General features: G+C 63.1%; 9 protein-coding genes across 9 annotated transcripts in view; 4 read left to right on the top strand and 5 right to left on the bottom strand.

The window, feature by feature from the left end:
- Positions 1-85: 85 nt before the first annotated feature.
- Positions 86-1,138, top strand: PAN0_013d4698 (homoserine kinase; the record flags this gene model as incomplete). The annotated part of the gene is made up of 1 exon (XM_014799826.1): positions 86-1,138. The coding sequence occupies one exon, from the start codon at positions 86-88 to the stop codon at positions 1,136-1,138; it is 1,053 nt and encodes a 350-aa protein (XP_014655312.1).
- Positions 1,139-1,192: 54 nt separating this feature from the next.
- PAN0_013c4697 (WD40 repeat-like protein) lies at positions 1,193-3,154 on the bottom strand (the record flags this gene model as incomplete). The annotated part of the gene is made up of 1 exon (XM_014799825.1): positions 1,193-3,154. One exon carries the CDS (start codon positions 3,152-3,154, stop codon positions 1,193-1,195), a length of 1,962 nt encoding a protein of 653 aa, XP_014655311.1.
- A 293-nt stretch (positions 3,155-3,447) lies between these two features.
- PAN0_013d4696 (PRP38-domain-containing protein) lies at positions 3,448-4,434 on the top strand (the record flags this gene model as incomplete). Its single annotated transcript, XM_014799824.1, has 1 exon — positions 3,448-4,434. The coding sequence occupies one exon, from the start codon at positions 3,448-3,450 to the stop codon at positions 4,432-4,434; it is 987 nt and encodes a 328-aa protein (XP_014655310.1).
- Positions 4,435-4,460: 26 nt separating this feature from the next.
- PAN0_013c4695 (uncharacterized protein) lies at positions 4,461-4,919 on the bottom strand (the record flags this gene model as incomplete). The annotated part of the gene is made up of 1 exon (XM_014799823.1): positions 4,461-4,919. The coding sequence occupies one exon, from the start codon at positions 4,917-4,919 to the stop codon at positions 4,461-4,463; it is 459 nt and encodes a 152-aa protein (XP_014655309.1).
- Positions 4,920-5,221: 302 nt separating this feature from the next.
- Positions 5,222-6,406, bottom strand: PAN0_013c4694 (uncharacterized protein; the record flags this gene model as incomplete). The annotated part of the gene is made up of 1 exon (XM_014799822.1): positions 5,222-6,406. One exon carries the CDS (start codon positions 6,404-6,406, stop codon positions 5,222-5,224), a length of 1,185 nt encoding a protein of 394 aa, XP_014655308.1.
- Positions 6,407-6,657: 251 nt separating this feature from the next.
- PAN0_013c4693 (uncharacterized protein) lies at positions 6,658-11,415 on the bottom strand (the record flags this gene model as incomplete). The annotated part of the gene is made up of 1 exon (XM_014799821.1): positions 6,658-11,415. One exon carries the CDS (start codon positions 11,413-11,415, stop codon positions 6,658-6,660), a length of 4,758 nt encoding a protein of 1,585 aa, XP_014655307.1.
- Positions 11,416-12,223: 808 nt separating this feature from the next.
- On the top strand, positions 12,224-14,890 carry PAN0_013d4692 (actin-like ATPase domain-containing protein; the record flags this gene model as incomplete). The annotated part of the gene is made up of 1 exon (XM_014799820.1): positions 12,224-14,890. One exon carries the CDS (start codon positions 12,224-12,226, stop codon positions 14,888-14,890), a length of 2,667 nt encoding a protein of 888 aa, XP_014655306.1.
- A 200-nt stretch (positions 14,891-15,090) lies between these two features.
- On the top strand, positions 15,091-16,221 carry PAN0_013d4691 (uncharacterized protein; the record flags this gene model as incomplete). Its single annotated transcript, XM_014799819.1, has 1 exon — positions 15,091-16,221. The coding sequence occupies one exon, from the start codon at positions 15,091-15,093 to the stop codon at positions 16,219-16,221; it is 1,131 nt and encodes a 376-aa protein (XP_014655305.1).
- A 137-nt stretch (positions 16,222-16,358) lies between these two features.
- Positions 16,359-16,388, bottom strand: part of PAN0_013c4690 (adaptor protein complex sigma subunit) — a gene marked incomplete at both ends in the record, with an annotated part of 688 nt that continues 658 nt past the window's right edge. The window contains one exon of the mRNA XM_014799818.1: positions 16,359-16,375. Within this exon, the coding sequence (XP_014655304.1) occupies positions 16,359-16,375 (17 nt within the window). The remainder of the gene's footprint in view (positions 16,376-16,388) is intronic.

The raw sequence follows: 16,388 nt of genomic DNA, 5'->3' as shown, positions 1-16,388 counted from the left end.
CCGCCAACGTCATTTGGAGCCAAATGTATGCACGGGCGAGTTCTTCCAATCCACCACCACCACCACCACCATCGCTACTCTCAAGATGTCGCGAAGTTTTACGATCCGCGTGCCGTGCACGTCGTCCAACATCGGGCCTGGGTTCGATGTGGTCGGACTGTCGCTTTCGCTCTACCTTACGCTTTCGGTCAGCGTCTCGTCGGCCACCAACGCAGCGCCTACGCTGGCGTATACGGGACTCGGGGCGGAAGAAGCGCCGCTGGATCCGTACCAGAACCTGACCACACGCACGGCGCTGTACGTGTTGCGTTCCAACGGCATCTCTGGCTTCCCCGCGGGCGTGGAGATCAAGGTGCACAATGAAGTGCCCTTTGGCCGCGGGTTGGGATCGTCCGGTGCAGCGGTGGTAGCAGGTCTGTTGCTCGGTAACGAGCTGGGTCAGTTGGGGCTTAGCAAGGATCGACTGCTCGACCACGCACTCATGATCGAGAGGCATCCGGACAACGTCACTGCCGCTTTGATTGGCGGATTTGTGGGGTCGTATTTGCTGGATCTATCGCCCGAAGAAGAGGAGAGGAGGGACGTTCCGCTGTCCGAGGTGATTCCAGAGTACCCAAGCGATGCGTCGGTAGAGTGGGGTAAGAACCCGCCACAGCCTCCACACGGCATCGGACACTATATCCGCTTCGACTGGGCCAAGGAGATCAAAGTCATTGCGATCATCCCGGACTTTCAGGTCAGCACGGCAAAGGCACGCGCCGTGTTGCCCACTACGTACTCCAAGGCGGATATGATCTTTAACCTCCAAAGGCTGGCAGTGCTTACAACCGCGCTTACGAGGTCGCCGCCCGATGCGGAGCTGATCTATCAGGCCATGCAGGATCGAGTGCACCAACCCTACCGCAAACACTTGATTCCCGGCTTGCCAGATGTACTGGCGAGTGTGACGCCCAAGACGCACCCCGGATTGTTGGGCATCTGTCTGTCCGGTGCGGGCCCGACGATTTTGGCGCTTGCGACGGAGAACGAGGAAAGGATTGCAGAGGAGATTGTGGAGACGTTCAGGAAGAACGGGATCGAAAAGTGCGATGCCAAGTTCCTCAGTGTCACCACCGACGGCGCCCAGGTCCTCCCCTAAAACCCCCCCTAGCTCAGAAGCAATCCAGGTAGAAAGCAGAGTGTGTGTGTGTGGTTACGACGAGAGCAGACGCGCAAGGACGCGCTGGAAACTGTGTACATCGTCGTCGGTCGCAGTGGCGAGCGTATCAGCAACTTCGTAGATGTACACCACGCCCTCGGCGCCAGCAGTGGCAAGGTTTCGACCGGTGCGCGACCACGCGAGTCGGTTCAGTGCGCGCTTGCCCGGGGTGGCACTGGCAACCGGTCGCTCGACATCGGTGTTGAGGTCAAACACATCCAGTTTGCCCGCACCATCGACGTGCGCAAAGACGCAAGGATGCGTGGGCGACCAGCGCACATCGTACACGTAGTCGTTCGACTCTTCGAAGCTCCGAATAGGCACGCCACCAGTAGGCGTCTGACGCCACAGCCGCGCGGTCCAGTCCATGGAGGCGGTGAGGAAGAGGTCGGAAAAGTCCACGGCGCCCGTGAGCGGGTGGCAGTGGATCGACGTCACCGGTGCCGCGTGCGCCCGGTACACCTCGGCCGCATTCAACCCCGCCTTGAGTCCTGCCCGGTCGTACCGATTCCCCGCATAGATCGCGCCGTCTTCAGAACCCACCAGGAACGACGTCGTGTCCTGCTCGCCCAGCCCGAGTGCGGTGACGGCAACTTCGTCGGTTTTGGCGTGTGCGGTGTTGACCAGCTCGAGCGTTTCCTGTGGGCGCGCGAGCATGTCGAGCATCCACCAGCAGACCGTGCCGTCGGTAGACGCCGAGACGAGGTGGTGCGCGTTGGCGCTGCCGATGATGCGCAGCCCATACACGGGGTGCGTGTGCCCCGCGGCCGAGAGAGGCGTCTTGAGCACGGGCAGCGAGCGTGCCCGCGTGTCCCACACGAGGATCTGGCCGCTGTACGTCCCGCCAACGACGAGCGTGGCGTGAAACGGCGAGAAGCATACACTGAGCACATCGGTCTGTGCGTGAAAGACAAACTCGGGCCGGTCGGCAAGGTGCATGTTCCACACGGCCACGAGTCCGTCGGGCGACTCTTCGTGCTCGGTGCGGCTGTACGCGACCGCACACAGCTCGGGGAACTTGGCGCTCCAGTCGATCGCCGTGATACTTCGCCCTGCGAACATCTTATCCGCCGCGCCGAACGTGCGGACGAGACGCAGCTGCGAGCCGGCGGTGCTGTCGAGCAGGTCGTCGTCGGCAAGGCGGTAGTCGCGCAGCACGTCGTACGTGTCGGTGAGGGCGCGCTCGACGATCTTGGTGGAGCGCTCGACGAACTCGCCAAAGTCGTGTGCGGCGTAGACGGCGAGCCGCTCGTCGTCGGTGAGCTCGCGCAGCTGCTGGGCGAGTTCGCGCTCCAGCCGCGCTTCCTCTTGGCGCGCGGCGAGCTCGGCGGCGTGCTCGGCGAGGATCTGCGCGCGGATCGTCTGCTCGGTCTCGCGCGTGCGTGCCTCTGCACCGACACCCCCAGAGGGTCCGTGATGGTCGTCGTCGGAAGAGTCGCCCAGCGTGGCGGTCTGCACTTCCTTGGTGTAGAAGACACGTTGTCGTTGCGGCAGCTCGTACAGCTCCGTCTCGACGTCGATCAGCTCGGGTGCCGCGCGAGGCCCCACATCACCGAGCGCGGAAGCGGCGGGTGCGGCTTGGCCAGCCCCGGGTGTGGAGGGGGGGATCTCGGACTCGCTGCCAAAGTCGGACGAGGCTGGGTCGGCGGTGCTGGGCACGCGCGTTCCGAGCAGGCTGCGGCGGGGCGAGGGCGGATAGTCGATGCTCGAGGGCCCTACGAGCGAGGCGCGTGAGCCGCGCGAGGATGTGGGCGCCGAGATGAGCGAGTTGACGAGGTCATCGAGGTCCTTTCGGGCTGAAGTCGACGAAGACGCTTCCGGGAGCGCGGCCGAGGACGACTTGAGACGCTGTGCACGTTCCTCGCGCTGCCGCCGGATCTCCTGAAGCTTGGCCTTCTTCGCCTCGATCTCGGCCTTGCGGCGTGCATCCGACGCGGAGGCGGAGCCGGACGACATTGTGGCGAGCGAGCGATGGGAGCGAGTGTTGGTGACGAGGCAAGGCGTGCGGGCGCGTTGCATTTCGAGACCAACACCTTTCAGAAGGCCGTTTGGGGCTGAGCTCCAACTGCCCTCTTTGAGCAATTGTTGGGAATCAAGATTCGACATTGTTGGGGCGAAAAAATCATCCCGGGAGGTGGAGGCGAATCCGCTTTCTGGCTTCTTCGACGGCTCGCTACCTACGACTTTGCCTCTCCACACCACCAGCATCCTCAGCGCCGACGGGCTGACTGCAGACGGAATCCGGATCCATGGCGAACGCAACGATCCGTGGGGCGGTCAGCATCCACGGCACCAATCCGCAGTTCCTCGTCGAAAAGCCGGTGCGCGCACGCATCTACGAATCGCCCTTCTGGAAAGAGCACTGCTTTGCGCTCTCGGCTGCCACGCTCCTCCCGCTCGCCGTGGACCTGCACCACGTCGGCGGTCTCACCGGCCTGCAACGTCCGTCCCACTTTCTCTGCCTCCTCCAGAAGCTCCTCCAGATCCAGCCCGAACCAGCCATCGTAGACGCCTACCTCGCAGCCAAGGAGTTCAAGTACCTGCGCGTGCTCGCGGCGTTCTATGTGCGGCTCACGTTTGCGTCGAGCGACGTTTATGCGCGGCTCGAACCGATGCTGGAGGACTATAGCAAGTTGAGGTGGAGGGATGCAGGCGGGGCGTATAGCGTGGTGCATATGGACGAGGTGGTGGATATGCTGCTGCGCGAGGAGAGAGTGTGCGACATCATCCTGCCCAGGCTGACGCGCAGGGATGTCTGCGAAGCGAGGGATGGATTGGCGCCCAGGATCAGCAGGTTGGAGACCAAGCTTAGGAGTGCGGTGGAAGGACAGGAGAGCGATGCGAGTGATGATAGCGACGCAGATGTCAGGAGGTGGAAGCTCGAACGCGTAAAGAGAGCTGCCCGGCTTGCACACGCCAGGAAGCAGCATCAGCACCGAGGAGCGGATGCACAAGAGGCCGAGTATACGTCGCAGGAGGAAGACGATGAGGCGGCCAAGAGGAGACGGTTTATCTCGCCCTCGCCGAGCGTCTCGCCGGACCGCATAGCTGCACGCCAAGGCTACGTCTCGCGCTCGCCCTCGCGCTCTCCGGATCGCATGCTCCCACCCGCCCACTCCGAACGGGGCCACATATCGCGCTCACCATCGCGCTCTCCAGACCGCATGGCCTCAACAGCCCGTTCGGAAGAAGGCTACATTTCGCGCTCACCCTCTCGCTCACCGGACCGACTTTGATACGGCTGTAATTCTATACCTCGCGCCTAATCATCATGTTTGTGACCGTCTCCGTCCTCATTGGGGAGGAGTTCGACGTGTTCCTCGTGTACCCTCCTTTTCGTCGGGCTTTTGTGCCACTCGATCAGCGCGTTTCCGATGGTGAGACCCGAGACGGCGCTGAGAAGCAGGAACCAGTCCATGCCCATGGCGACGATCATGAGGATGTACCGCATCAACGTCGCGGCAAAGTACACTGCGGCACCGAGCCAGATGCGTGTCCTGGGCGTCGCAGATAGGGTTGAAGAGATGTGGGTGAGGAATCGTTCGGCGAGGGCGAGGATGAATGTGACGAGTGCAGCGGCTAGAAATGTGGCGAGGCTGCGGATGCGGAAGGTGGGAAAGAGAAACGGCTCGTCGACGGAGGTGAAGGAGGAGAAGAGCGAGGTGTGCAGGTACGGCTTCCAAGAGGCCATACCATCCGCCGAGGCGGAAGACATGTCCATGATAGCAAGGTGGTGGTTACAAGTCAAAACCCCGTTGGTCGGTGAAAGTGGCAAGTGCGAAAGGTGGGGGCAAATGAAGTCCGGCAGGTGGGAAGAGGGCTCGATCACAACCCCCACGGCTGCATGCGTCGTGACTCTCGCACGAAGTTGTGCCACGTAAAGAAGAGATGGTGGTGGTCCGAGCTTTCCTTGCCGCACTTTTCTCAGAAAAAAGGGTCCGATAAAAAAACACGCCGAACACCGCCATACCCTTCAACACGAACAAATTTCAAATGACAGTTGACGACGAAGAGCTAAAGAGATCAAGCTACGATGGCGAGGATGGCAGCAGCTGCGACAATGCTCCATCCCTCTGCATGCACAGCCGAAGCAGCGCTGGTCGAGTTGACCACTCTGGGCGCGGGAATCTTGGCGTCAGCACCGTCAACCACGGGGATCCCGGCAATCATCCCGCCCGAACCGGCGCTCGGCGGAGGCGGGGGTTGCGTTGAGCTTGGTCCAAGCGACCCGCTCGTAGCATTACCCATCGTCGGCACGGCTTGGAGTGATGGGGTTTGCGTGAGAACCGCTTGGCCGATGGATGGAGGGGCGGGGAGCGTACGGTTGGTGGCGGTCGAGGTCGCAACGTGCCCAGGCGCGGGAAGCGGCGCATTGGCAGCCGAGACAGATGACGAAGAAGAGAGAGGAGGTGAGGGGTTCTCGTTCCCAAATGTGCGTGGGCGGGAGAGGCCAGGTGGAAGAATTCCAAGATGGGCAGGAAGGTGGACTTCGGATCCGGGAATGGGGCCTAGAGACTTCCATGCCGGTGGTTCAGTTTGAGACTCTTGGGATCCATGCTGCTGCGGATGCGGGCGGTCGCCAGATCGTTGACCCGAGTGATGACCCGATTGGGCGTCCTTGGAGTGCTCGCTGTGATGCTCGGGCTGTGCGTGATGCTGCTTGCGATGGGAATGACCGAGTGAGTGCAGCTTGTCAAGTTGATGGGGCGAGGGGTTCCAGCCAAATCGATGCAGCCAATGCAGCAGCTTCTTCTTCTCAACCTTCTCCTCGTGGCGGTGCTTCTTCTCAACCACTTGCTGATGGTGTTTCTCTTCTCCCTCGCCCTGGCGGTGATGACCCTCGTGATGACCCTCGCTACCTTGCTGGCGATGCTTGCGGTGATGTTTGTGAGGCTGAACGAGCGAATACAGCTTGTCCAACTGGTGGCGCGAAGGATTCCAGCCCCAGCGATGCATCCAATGCGCCAACTTCTTCTTGCCCTCCTTCTCCTCGTGATGATGCTTCTTCTTTCCGCCCGGATGGTGCTTCTTATCTCCGCCGGGATGGTCTCCGCCGTGGTGCTGCGGGGCAAACTGGTTGTACTCGCTCTGAACAAGCTCCAAACCCCCTGCCGCACCGGCGGGAAACTCGATATGCGGCCGAGCAACATCCTCCCCGACGACAGCAGCCACCAACACCCCCAAAATCAAAACCAGAAACATACGCATCCTGAACCAAAAAAAGTCGTGGTGGTGAAACAACAAACCAGCCCCAACACCCCAGGCGAAAGTACACATCTTCGGTGAGAGCAGACTTCATATGAAACCCCACCAAACCCCCTGAGAACGTCGCCCGCCAAACTTCATCAACTCCCAAGCCCCTCAAGCCCCGCCTCATTTCAACCGCCACCACAGACCATGCAAGCCTCGCGATCTATCCATTTCTTTGTTCTATGCGTCTTCCCCCACCTGCGGCGAAACTACAGACTCATGGTCATGGTCAGCGTCTTGGCATGCACGCCCAACACGGGCGGGCCGCCGCCAAACAGGCTCTCGAGCTGCTCGAGGTAGCGCAGCGACTTGAGCTCGTCGCGGCTCGTGCCTGGTTCGGGCGCCGGCAGCGCCGTCAGCACCACGCCCGTCGCCGGTGAGCTGTTGATGCGGATCAGCTCGTTCAGAATGAGGTACTGCGCCTTGTTCGGCAGCTCGTTGAACGACACCACCGGCAGATCCGTCGAGTACTGGCTCGTGCTGCGCGCCGAAGCCGTGCGCTCGGCCGGCGCCGGACGCAGACGTCGCATGTGCACGGGCGACGGCGACTTGCTTGCTGTGCGCGTCTCCTCAGATCGTGCCCGACCGTGGCGCGACGACACCGAAGAGACCGACGACGTCGATGCCTTGCGTCCCTTGCCTGGTCGTGCGACTCCCAGTCGCGTCTTGGCATCGTACTCGCGTCCAGAAGACGAGCCAGAGCCGTCGCTCAGATCCATCGACGCCGTCGAGCCGGCATACGACGACTGCCGCTGCCCACCGTTGCGCGCTTTCGGGCGAGGCGTCACAGTGTCGCCCGTCGGCATCGCGCCCGTGGACTTGGTGGGCGTCGTCTTGTCCGCCTCGTCCGCGCGCTTGAGCTCCGCCTGCAGCCTCTGTCGCTCGGACGCCTTGAGTGTGGCGGCATTCTCGTCGTCGTCGTCGCCGTTGGCCTGCATGGCCTCGCGCAGAGGCGAGCGCCTCCCTTCGCCGTACGGCACCGACGCACGCGGCGTCATGCTCGAGTCGGTCGACGCGTACGACGAGCCGAGCAGCTGCGCCGACGAGCCTCCGTTGGATGCCGCGCGCACCGTCGCCGGCGTCGCCGTGCGCTGGCTCGAGCTGAGCGCGCCGTAGCTGCTCCCGACCGAGCCGGGCGCGAGCTGTGTCGAGACACTCGAGCCGAGCAGCGGCCGACTTGCCGCGGACACGGGGTCGTCCGGAAGCCCGGCAGAGCCGCCGATCGAATAGGCGCGCTGACGTGTGCTGCGCGTCTTGCTCGAGTAGCTCGCCGGCTCGAGCGTCGACGCGCGGCGGATGGCGAGCCCGCGTCTGCCAGCGCCGTCGACAAGCCAGTCGTCGTCTTCGGACAGCAGCGCCAGCTCGTCATCAAGATCCGAGTCCGAGTCTGACGAGTCACCATCGTCGCCATCGTCGCGGCGCGCGCGTGGATGCGCCAGGCCGAGGCGGATGTTCTGCTTGTGGAACTCGAGGTGCTCGGCAGGCAAACTCACGCCAAACAGCTTGAGCTCGCGCTTGGACTGCTTGCGTGGCGCGTCGCCGCTGGAGGCTGCCGCTTGACCTGGCGTGGCAGGGATGGCTTTGGCCGGCGACAGCGCCTGCGATCGGCGCTTGGCAGCAGCACGTGCGCGGCGCTCGTCGTTGCGTCGAAGCTCCTTGAGCGTCTCCCACCACGGATCGCCGCGCAGAGCCTCGTCCACCTCGACGGCGGCGGTGCTGCTGCCATGCACGATGGTCTGATAGGTGGTCACGCTCTGGTCAGCCAGGCAAAAGACACGGAGCGAGGCGGGGATGCGCAGATTGTCGAGCAGCGCCTGGATGCGCTTGCGCTCCTCGGCCATCTCGTGCGGATGCTCGACGAACACCGAGACGCGCAGCTTGTGCGCCTTCCAGCTGCTGGTGAAACTGAGGATGGTGCCGAGGTGCAACACCATCGTGTACGTGTCCCAGGCATGGCTGTCGTCGGCGTCGGGACTGGCGATCTGGATCGGCCAGAGGTCAATATAGCGCTCTCCCGCTTTGCCGCCCGAACGCGCCGACGGCAGCGAGCTCGAGGCAGCTTCGGCCGACGGAGGCTGCATGAGATCGAAGCCGTAGGCGATGGCGAGCGCCTTGTTCAGGGCGAGCGCATCTTCCATGATGCCGACGTAGGTGGTGGGTAAGATGGGCGTCTCTTTGCGCGCCACGTCGGTTGGCAGGCTACCGATGTCGACGGTGCGAGGGTGGCGTTGGGGCCACGAGAGCCCGCGGATGGTGATCTCGCTGCCGTCGCTGTTCCGCCTGCTGCCCCCGGGTGCGTTGGTTCGCGCAACTTTTGCCGGGTGGCGCATGTCGCTCGGATAGCCCATGACGACGATGTTGGGGCGCATGCCGCCAAGGCCGCACGAGAGGATGAGGTTGCGCGCGCCCTCTCGCTCGTCCTTTGCGATGACGACGTCGACAAACGACTTGATGCCGGTTAGGTCGACGAGCTTGAGCCATGCGACCTGCTGCTTGCGGAGCTCTGCGAGACAGTCGGTGAACTCGCCCTTGAGCACGTGTCCGAGCACGTAGAGCGCGCCCTTTTTGAGCGAGTTGCAAAAGATGATGAGGTTCCACTCTGTGCGCGGATTGTTGGCAAGCAGGAGGATCTGGGGGCGCCAGTACTTGACGTGTCCCTTGCGCTCGTCGAGGCGGAGGAGGTACTTGCGGACAAAGTGGTAGGTGATGTTGCGAGTGACGTCGCCCCAGGGTTTGGGTGGCGAGAAGAAGTGGATCATGACAAAGAGGAGGACGGCAAAGATGACGCAGACGGCGGCGACGGTGGGGTTGGTGAAGAACATGGCGCCAAAGCTGCTGATGGCACCGCCCGCGGCGGTCCAGATGTTCCAGTATTTGAAGGAAGGACGGAAGCTGGGCGCGCCGCCTGCCTTGAGCGCACAGGTCGCGAAGCTGAGCGTGCCGAAAGTGAGGAGGGTGGTCATGGTGACGAGCTGAGCGATGGTGTTGACCGAGTCGACAAAGAGGATGGCCTGGCAAAAGATGTAGGTGACGAGGACGGCGTAGACGGGCGTGTCGCTGACCTCGGTGCCCTGGGCAAAGACGTCGAGGACGGGGAGCAGATTGTCGCGTGCGATGGCCTGGAGCACCTTGCCGCAGGCCATGGTGCCCATGAGGGCGGAGAAGGCGGTGGAGGCGAGGGCGCCAAAGGTGATGATCTGCGGGCTGAGCGCGACGTCCGAGACGATGCCGACGTCGACGTAGAAGGACTCGCGGTCGATGGTGCCTGCAAAGATGATGAAGCTGAAGAAGTAGACGAGGAAGGTGAAAAGGAGCGAGTAGTTTGTGCCCTTGGGGATGCTCTTGCTGGGTTTGCGCAGGTCGCCGGACATGGAGGCGCCTGCGAGGATGCCGGTGACGGCGGGGAAGAGGACGCCAAAGATGGTCTGCCAGTTTTCGGGCTCGGAGCCGGTGGAGGATCCTGCGGCGCCTGCGGTAAAGCGCGGGAAGAGGTTGCCTCTGAGCGTCTGCCACGACCAACCGGTGTAGTAGGCGCCGCGATCGTCGTCGATGAAGGGCTTTACGGTGAAGGAGGAGACGGGAAGGCTGATGATGGCGACGGAGAGGATGAGGGCGAGGGCGAGGGTTGCACGTGCAAAGAGCTTGGAACCGACGAGGCATACGATGGCGCTGAGGAGGAGGACGATGGAGCCGTAGAAGAAGTTGTACCACGGACCCTCGGGGAGGAAGCCGGAATCGCCTCTGCTCTGGCCAAAGGCGTCTGTGAGCGTCTCTACGAAACCGAGGACGTTCATGGCGGCGTTGAATGCCTGGCCTGCAAAGAAGATGAGGCCGATGGAGCCGCCGAATTCGGGGCCGAGGGAGCGGGAGATGAGGTAGTAGGCGCCTCCGCCGCGGACCTGACCGTTTGTGCTGATGGCGTTGAGGCTCATTGCGGTGAGCGTGTCGATGGCATAGCTGAGGAGCAAGAGGAAGAGGGCGCCGAGTAAGCCGGCCTGTCCGATGATGAATCCGAAGCGGAGGAAGAGGATGATGCCGAGGATGTTGAGGCTGACGGGCATGAATACGCCGTCCCAGGTGCCGAGTTTTCGTGGGGCCATCTCTGCGGGGCTGATCATGCCGAGGCTCTTTGTGCGCGGGAGGTGTGCGGAATTGTGGACAGGGTCTTGGAAGCCGCTATTGGAGCGTGCCGGGCGACGGTATCGCTTTCCGTTTCGGGCGGAGTGGCCGTCTTCGCCTGGGCCGACGTTGCGATCGGAGAAGGAGACGCCTTTGGGCATCCTGCGCGGTCGTATGGTGGAGGTGCTGTGGGTGAGAAAGGTGGCAGAGGAGGACGCTGAGGAGAGGCCTGGGCGGCCAGTAGCAGACTGATCGCCAACAGGAGCAGCAGCAGCAACAGCAGCAGCAGCGGAATGGGTGGCAGCATATGGCTGGTCTGCCGATGCAGAAGGGGCAGCGGCTGCAGTGGCGAGCGCATCATGGCTGTGGGCGCCATTGTCGTTGGTGGACGATGAGAAGGGATTGCCGCTGAGGCTGCCGCTGCTCAGATCCACGCGATAAGCGGGCGCCGATGAGCGTTTTGCTGTGGAAAAGTAGTCGGCGGCTTCCGACTGTCCGTCTTGCGCTGCGTCGTTGCTCGCACTGCTGGCATTGCTTGCGACGCTGCGTGGACGCGATGGACCTGGTTCGGGCAGTTCGGGACTGTTGCGTCGTGAATAGAGCGAGGCGACGCGCGGGGTTCGCTGAGTGCGTTGGTCGTCGGCAAGGCCGAGGTCTTCTAGCGGACGCCTCCGACGGCTTGCCAGAGAGGATGACGGTCCATCGTGATGCGCCTCATCGGTGCCGTCCGAGTAGAGCGCGTCGTCGTCTTCGGAAGCGATGCCATCCAGCACGGGCTCTCGCCGGAGCAGCTGGGTCTGCAGCGAGTCAAAGTCCTGCGACGCTCGACCCGAGACGAAGTGCGACATTGTTGCCAGTTCCTTCGGTAAGTTTTGGGGATGTCAGTCTAGTGGTGGTGGTGGTGGTGGTGGTGGTGGTGGTGGTGGTGGTGGGGTGCGGAAGCTATGGGCGGTGCATGTTGTAGCGACGAGGCGGGCGAGGCTGCGCTTCGGACTCGAGTTCGTCGGTGGCGATGGTGGGTCGTCAGCCCAGTCGGAACAGCCGATGCGAGGCAGTGTTGGGACGGTGGGATTGGATCCGATTGTATGCCACCCGGATGTGACTCTGTGATGAAGGGTTGATAGGGATGATGGGCGGGCGCATCACACACGCGTGTTCCAGCAACTGGGCTGCCAAATTCAGGGTCCGAGCGCTGCTGCTGCTGCTGCTGCTCTCTTCCGTCACTTTTGTCGTCTTCGCTTCTGCTTCTTTGCGCTCGGTCGGCTCCTCCGCTGTCCCCTCACAAGATTCCCACAAGGCCAGGCTGAGCATCACATTCCCTCACTCTCTCAGCCTGCAATCAGTCCTGCTTCAGCTCTCAATCACAAGACACCTCCGAGTTGTCGTATCGAGTGAGGCTGAGCACAGCGCCTGTTGGCCAGAAAGAAAAGCGCTGCCGGCGCGTCGGCTTAACCGCTGCTGCGCTGCTGCACCACTGCTGCTGCCCGGCAAATTCGGAACGCGGCCGAAATGAACGAGTGAGCGCTGCTGCTGCTACAGCTTCGAAACGCGTTTGAGAAGGATTGGCTCGGAGGCCGGTGCATCATCGACTTCACCTCTCGCCGACCATCATCATCATCATCACCGCCACACTCACTCGAGCTGGCCCCCCTCGCCATGCCGCCCAAGAAGGTGTCGCTGCCGCCCAACCCGCCGCCGCATGCGTCGCAAAGCATCCCGCTCCAGTACACCACCTTCTTCTCAGTCGCCCCGCTCAACGCCAAGAACGTCGCCTCCTCCTACCTCAAGACAGAAGCGCAGACATGGATTGCCCGTGCACAGTCCGCATCGCAGTCGCAGCCGCATTCCAGAAAGAGGCGGATCGATGCGCTCAGGGATGCCGCAGACGCCCCGGACGCCAGCATGAACCTCGACGACGACGACGACCTCGATGCCAACGACGGTGAAAAGGAGGCGGCCGAAAACACGCCCGCCCACCGCACCATCGTCATCCATCCAGGCTCCGAATCTCTCCGGCTCGGTCGAGCAACTGACCTCTTCCCGATCGTCATCCCCAACGTGATTGCTCGTCGTGCCAAAAAGTCGTCAAGCTCTACCAACCAGACTGCCGGCAGCTCCAATGCCAATGGCACCCCAGCAGACGCTTCCAAAGACGAGGACGCCGACGTAGACATGTCCGACGCTGCCGAGTCACCAAACAAGCTCGATCAAGATGGTGGCGATGCATCCGCGTCCCTGCGCAAGAATCCGCGTAGGTCGGCCGCCAATGCGCCCGCACAACAAGAGCCCTCGTCCGACGCTTCGCAAGACGACGCCGATGCCGAGGCCACACCAAAGCGCTCGCTCGCAGACGGCATCGAAGCCATCCGCAACGATCTGCGCGCCATCATGCGCCAGGAAAAGCTGCGCTCCGTCGGCAACGCCAAGAACCTCGCCGCCAACTACAACGACAGCAGCCAGCCCGAAGACGTGCCCGAACACAACGACCTCTTCGGCCTGCAGTGGACCGACGAGGATGCCGGGGGCGACAACGAGGTGCTGGTCGGCGAGCAGGCGCTGCGACTCGCGTGCTTCTCCCAGCCCAAGACCGCAGAACCCAAGCAGAACCAGCGCCGACAGCAGCAGCAGCAGCAGCAGCAGCAGCCACAAGCCGCATCCGTCAAGCCGCTCTCGCCACCCGATGCAGACCGTCCCTGGACGCTCTTCCGCCCCTTCCAGCGCGGCACGCTCGACCTCAACACGTACGAACAACACTACGGCGCCTCGGCAGCAGCACGCGCACTGCTCGGAGACGTGCGCTGCATCCTCGAAAGCGCCATCACCTCGCCGCCCGAGGACACCGACGAGCGCCAGGAGACGGGCAAGGTGGCGCCCATCGGCCTCGGCATCCCCCGCGCCGAATTTGGCGGCTGCTCGGTCATCCTCATCGTGCCGGACCTGTTTTGCAAGTCGGACATCAAGGCGCTCACCGAGCTGCTGCTGGTGGATATGGGTTTTGCGCAGGCGTGCATCCAGCAGGAGAGCGTGTGTGCGACGTTTGGCGCCGGCCTCTCGACGGGCTGCGTGGTGGACCTGGGCGCGGAGAAGATCTCGGTGTCGTGTGTGGAGGAAGGGCTGGTGCTGCCCGAGACGCGCGTGCAGCTGGCGTACGGCGGTGCGGATCTGACGCGCTTCCTGGGCGAGCTGCTGGCGCGCGCCAAGTTCCCCTACCGCGAGCTGGACGTGCGCGCGAGCATCGCCGACACGCTGCTGCTGGACGAGCTCAAGCGGCGGCTGCTCACGCTCAACCCGGCGGACGTGGGGCTCAACATCCACGACTTTTACCTGCGGCTGCCGTCGAGGTCGACCAAAAAGTACCTCTTCCGCACGTACGACGAGCTGATCCTCGCGCCCATGAGCCTGTTTGACCCGTCGGTGTACGGTCTCGATGCCAAGAGCTCGCTCAAGCGCAGGCAGCGCGCGGGGTATGTGGAGGAAGAGGCAGAGGACGGCGTGGCGGAAGACTCGCCCGAGCTGAGCGTGGTGCGTGGGCTGGACGTGCCCGTGACGGCGGCCATGACGAGCTGCGTGAAGCATCTGCTGCCTGCGGAGCCCACGCCTGCGCCTGCGCCGGCGGTGTCGGCACCCGATATGGGCGCAGTGGCTTCCGAGGCCGGCACTCCCGCGCCATCCGCCGACGACAAGCCCAAACCCAAACCCGCTGCGGTGGCGCTGGCAGATGCTGGAAGCGCCAGCGCGATGGGATCGCGTGCCAGTTCGCCTGGCGCCAAACCGGAGGGTGCGGACGGTAGCATGCTGCCATCCGCCGACGCTTCTGCGCGGCCGTCGCCTGCGCCTCAGAACGGCACCGCCGTCGCTGCTGCGGGCGCTGTTGCCGACGAGCCCGCGCAGCCGACTGGACCGGCTGTGCCGACGATCGACATCCACCGCGAGGCGAGCAAGACGGGGCTGGACACGGCGATCCTGCATGCGCTGCTGACGTGCGTGGCGCCGTCGGGCTCGGACGACCGGCTGCGCAAGATGGCGGCCAACGTGCTGTGCGTGGGCGGTTCGGCGCGCATCCCCGGGCTGGGTGCGGCGCTCGAGGCGCGGCTGGCGGCGATGCTGGCGGCGCACTATGCGGCGGTGGCGGGCGACGCGGCGAGCGCACCCAAGGTGACGGCGATCCCGCCGCCGCGCGAGATGGACCCGCAGGTGCTGGCGTGGAAGGGCATGAGCGTGTTTGCAAGGCTGGAGGCGGCGGCGTCGGAGGCGTATGTGCGCAGAGAGGACTGGACGCTGTTTGGATGGCGAGCGCTCAAGGAGAAGACGCTGTTTTTGTGAGGTCAATGCCAGAGCGGTGCGAGCGAAACTCGAATGCCAGATTTCATACGAGCGATCCAAAAAGGGTGTGTGCGGTCTGCAAGTGGAGGGGCGTGGGATCGAGGGGGTAGCAACCACGAAGGTTGGAATTTGGTGTTGGGTTTTGGGACTCGAGATTTTGGAAAATGGCGGCTTGGTGGATCTCCACCACCTCTGACACGATGATGACGGACACGACTGGAGGCGGCTTTTTGGAGCGGGATGGTGCTTCTGGAGGGTCTGGGCTGGCGTCTGCGCTGTGTGCGGGCACGATGATGGGGCAGCTGCCTGCGAGCGATGCGCTGTCGATTCTTGTGCAGAAGCATCTGCCACCACCCTCTCGACCCGTGCGCGATCTCTCGGGCAGCTGGCACGCCACGCTCGACACTAGCGATGTTGATGCCGACCAGGTGCTTGAGGCTGCGAGTACGAATTCGTGGCGCAAGATCGCGGTGCTTGCACGAAGCACCCTCGAGCGCGCGGGGATGGAGTTGGACGAGGTGGTGGAGTGGTGGACCGTGCGGCTGTATGCGCTTGCCCGACTGCGGCTCTACTCGATGCTGCGTACCGAACTCGCATCAGTCCCGGAGGTACTTGAAGGTCAAGAGATGCCATTCGGGCTACTGGTGCTCAGGGCGACAGAGGCCAAGTTTAGGGGCGATACGAGGAGCGCTGTGGAACAGTATACAGTGCTGATTCGGATGTGTAGGGAAAGGGGAGGGGAGGTGTGGAGGAGTAGGGCGATTAGGGTGGGAATGATGCTGGCGTTTGCGTTGGCAGAGGCGAGGGATTACAATGCCGCCATCGAGCTGCTCGATCCGTTGGTCGAAAGGTTGCTAAGCGACGAGGAGGGGGAAGGGGTGCAACTGGTGATTGTGGCAGCAAGAGTTTGGATCCAAGCTGGAGACCTCGCGCGCGCACTCGAGCTCATCGAGCGAGCCGAGCAGATACTCCCAAGCGAGAGTGCAGTCCATGCGCACATCAAACAGGCCAAGATGGTCATCGCCACCATCAACGGTGACTTTGCGGATGGAGATGGGGAGGCCGAGGGGGTGGTGGGGGCCCTCAACCGGGCAGTGGTGCAGTTCTACCGCGCCCAGCTCGATGCGGCCATCGCCACACTCGATGCACAGCTCGAGGCCCAACCGGCGCTGGTGGCGAGTGCGGACGCGGTGGTGTTCAATACGGCCACGCTGTACGAGCTCGCGGCGGGCGACGAGGCGGCGGTCGTGGGCAGAAAGAGACAGCTCCTTGCGACGATCGCCCGATGGGCTGCCGAGCCTGGACCCTCGAGCTCAGCGTTCAAACTGTAGATCCCTCCCAACCAGCATGACCAACGAAAGTGTGTGTGTGTGTGTGGATAACGCGATGAAGATTTCAGATACAAGTACAGGGTGGCGAAACCAGTGCGGGGTCAATCGAGTTTTTCAACTGTCAACAGCATCCCATGTCAGTCGATAGCCAGTGCTGGGTGTGGGAG

This window comes from Moesziomyces antarcticus, assembly GCF_000747765.1.
Source record: "Moesziomyces antarcticus DNA, scaffold: scaffold_v10013, strain JCM 10317, whole genome shotgun sequence".
Classification (NCBI taxonomy): Eukaryota; Fungi; Basidiomycota; class Ustilaginomycetes; order Ustilaginales; family Ustilaginaceae; genus Moesziomyces; species Moesziomyces antarcticus.
The sequence above is the reverse complement of the archived record's forward strand: the minus strand, read 5'-3'. Positions and strand labels throughout refer to the sequence as shown.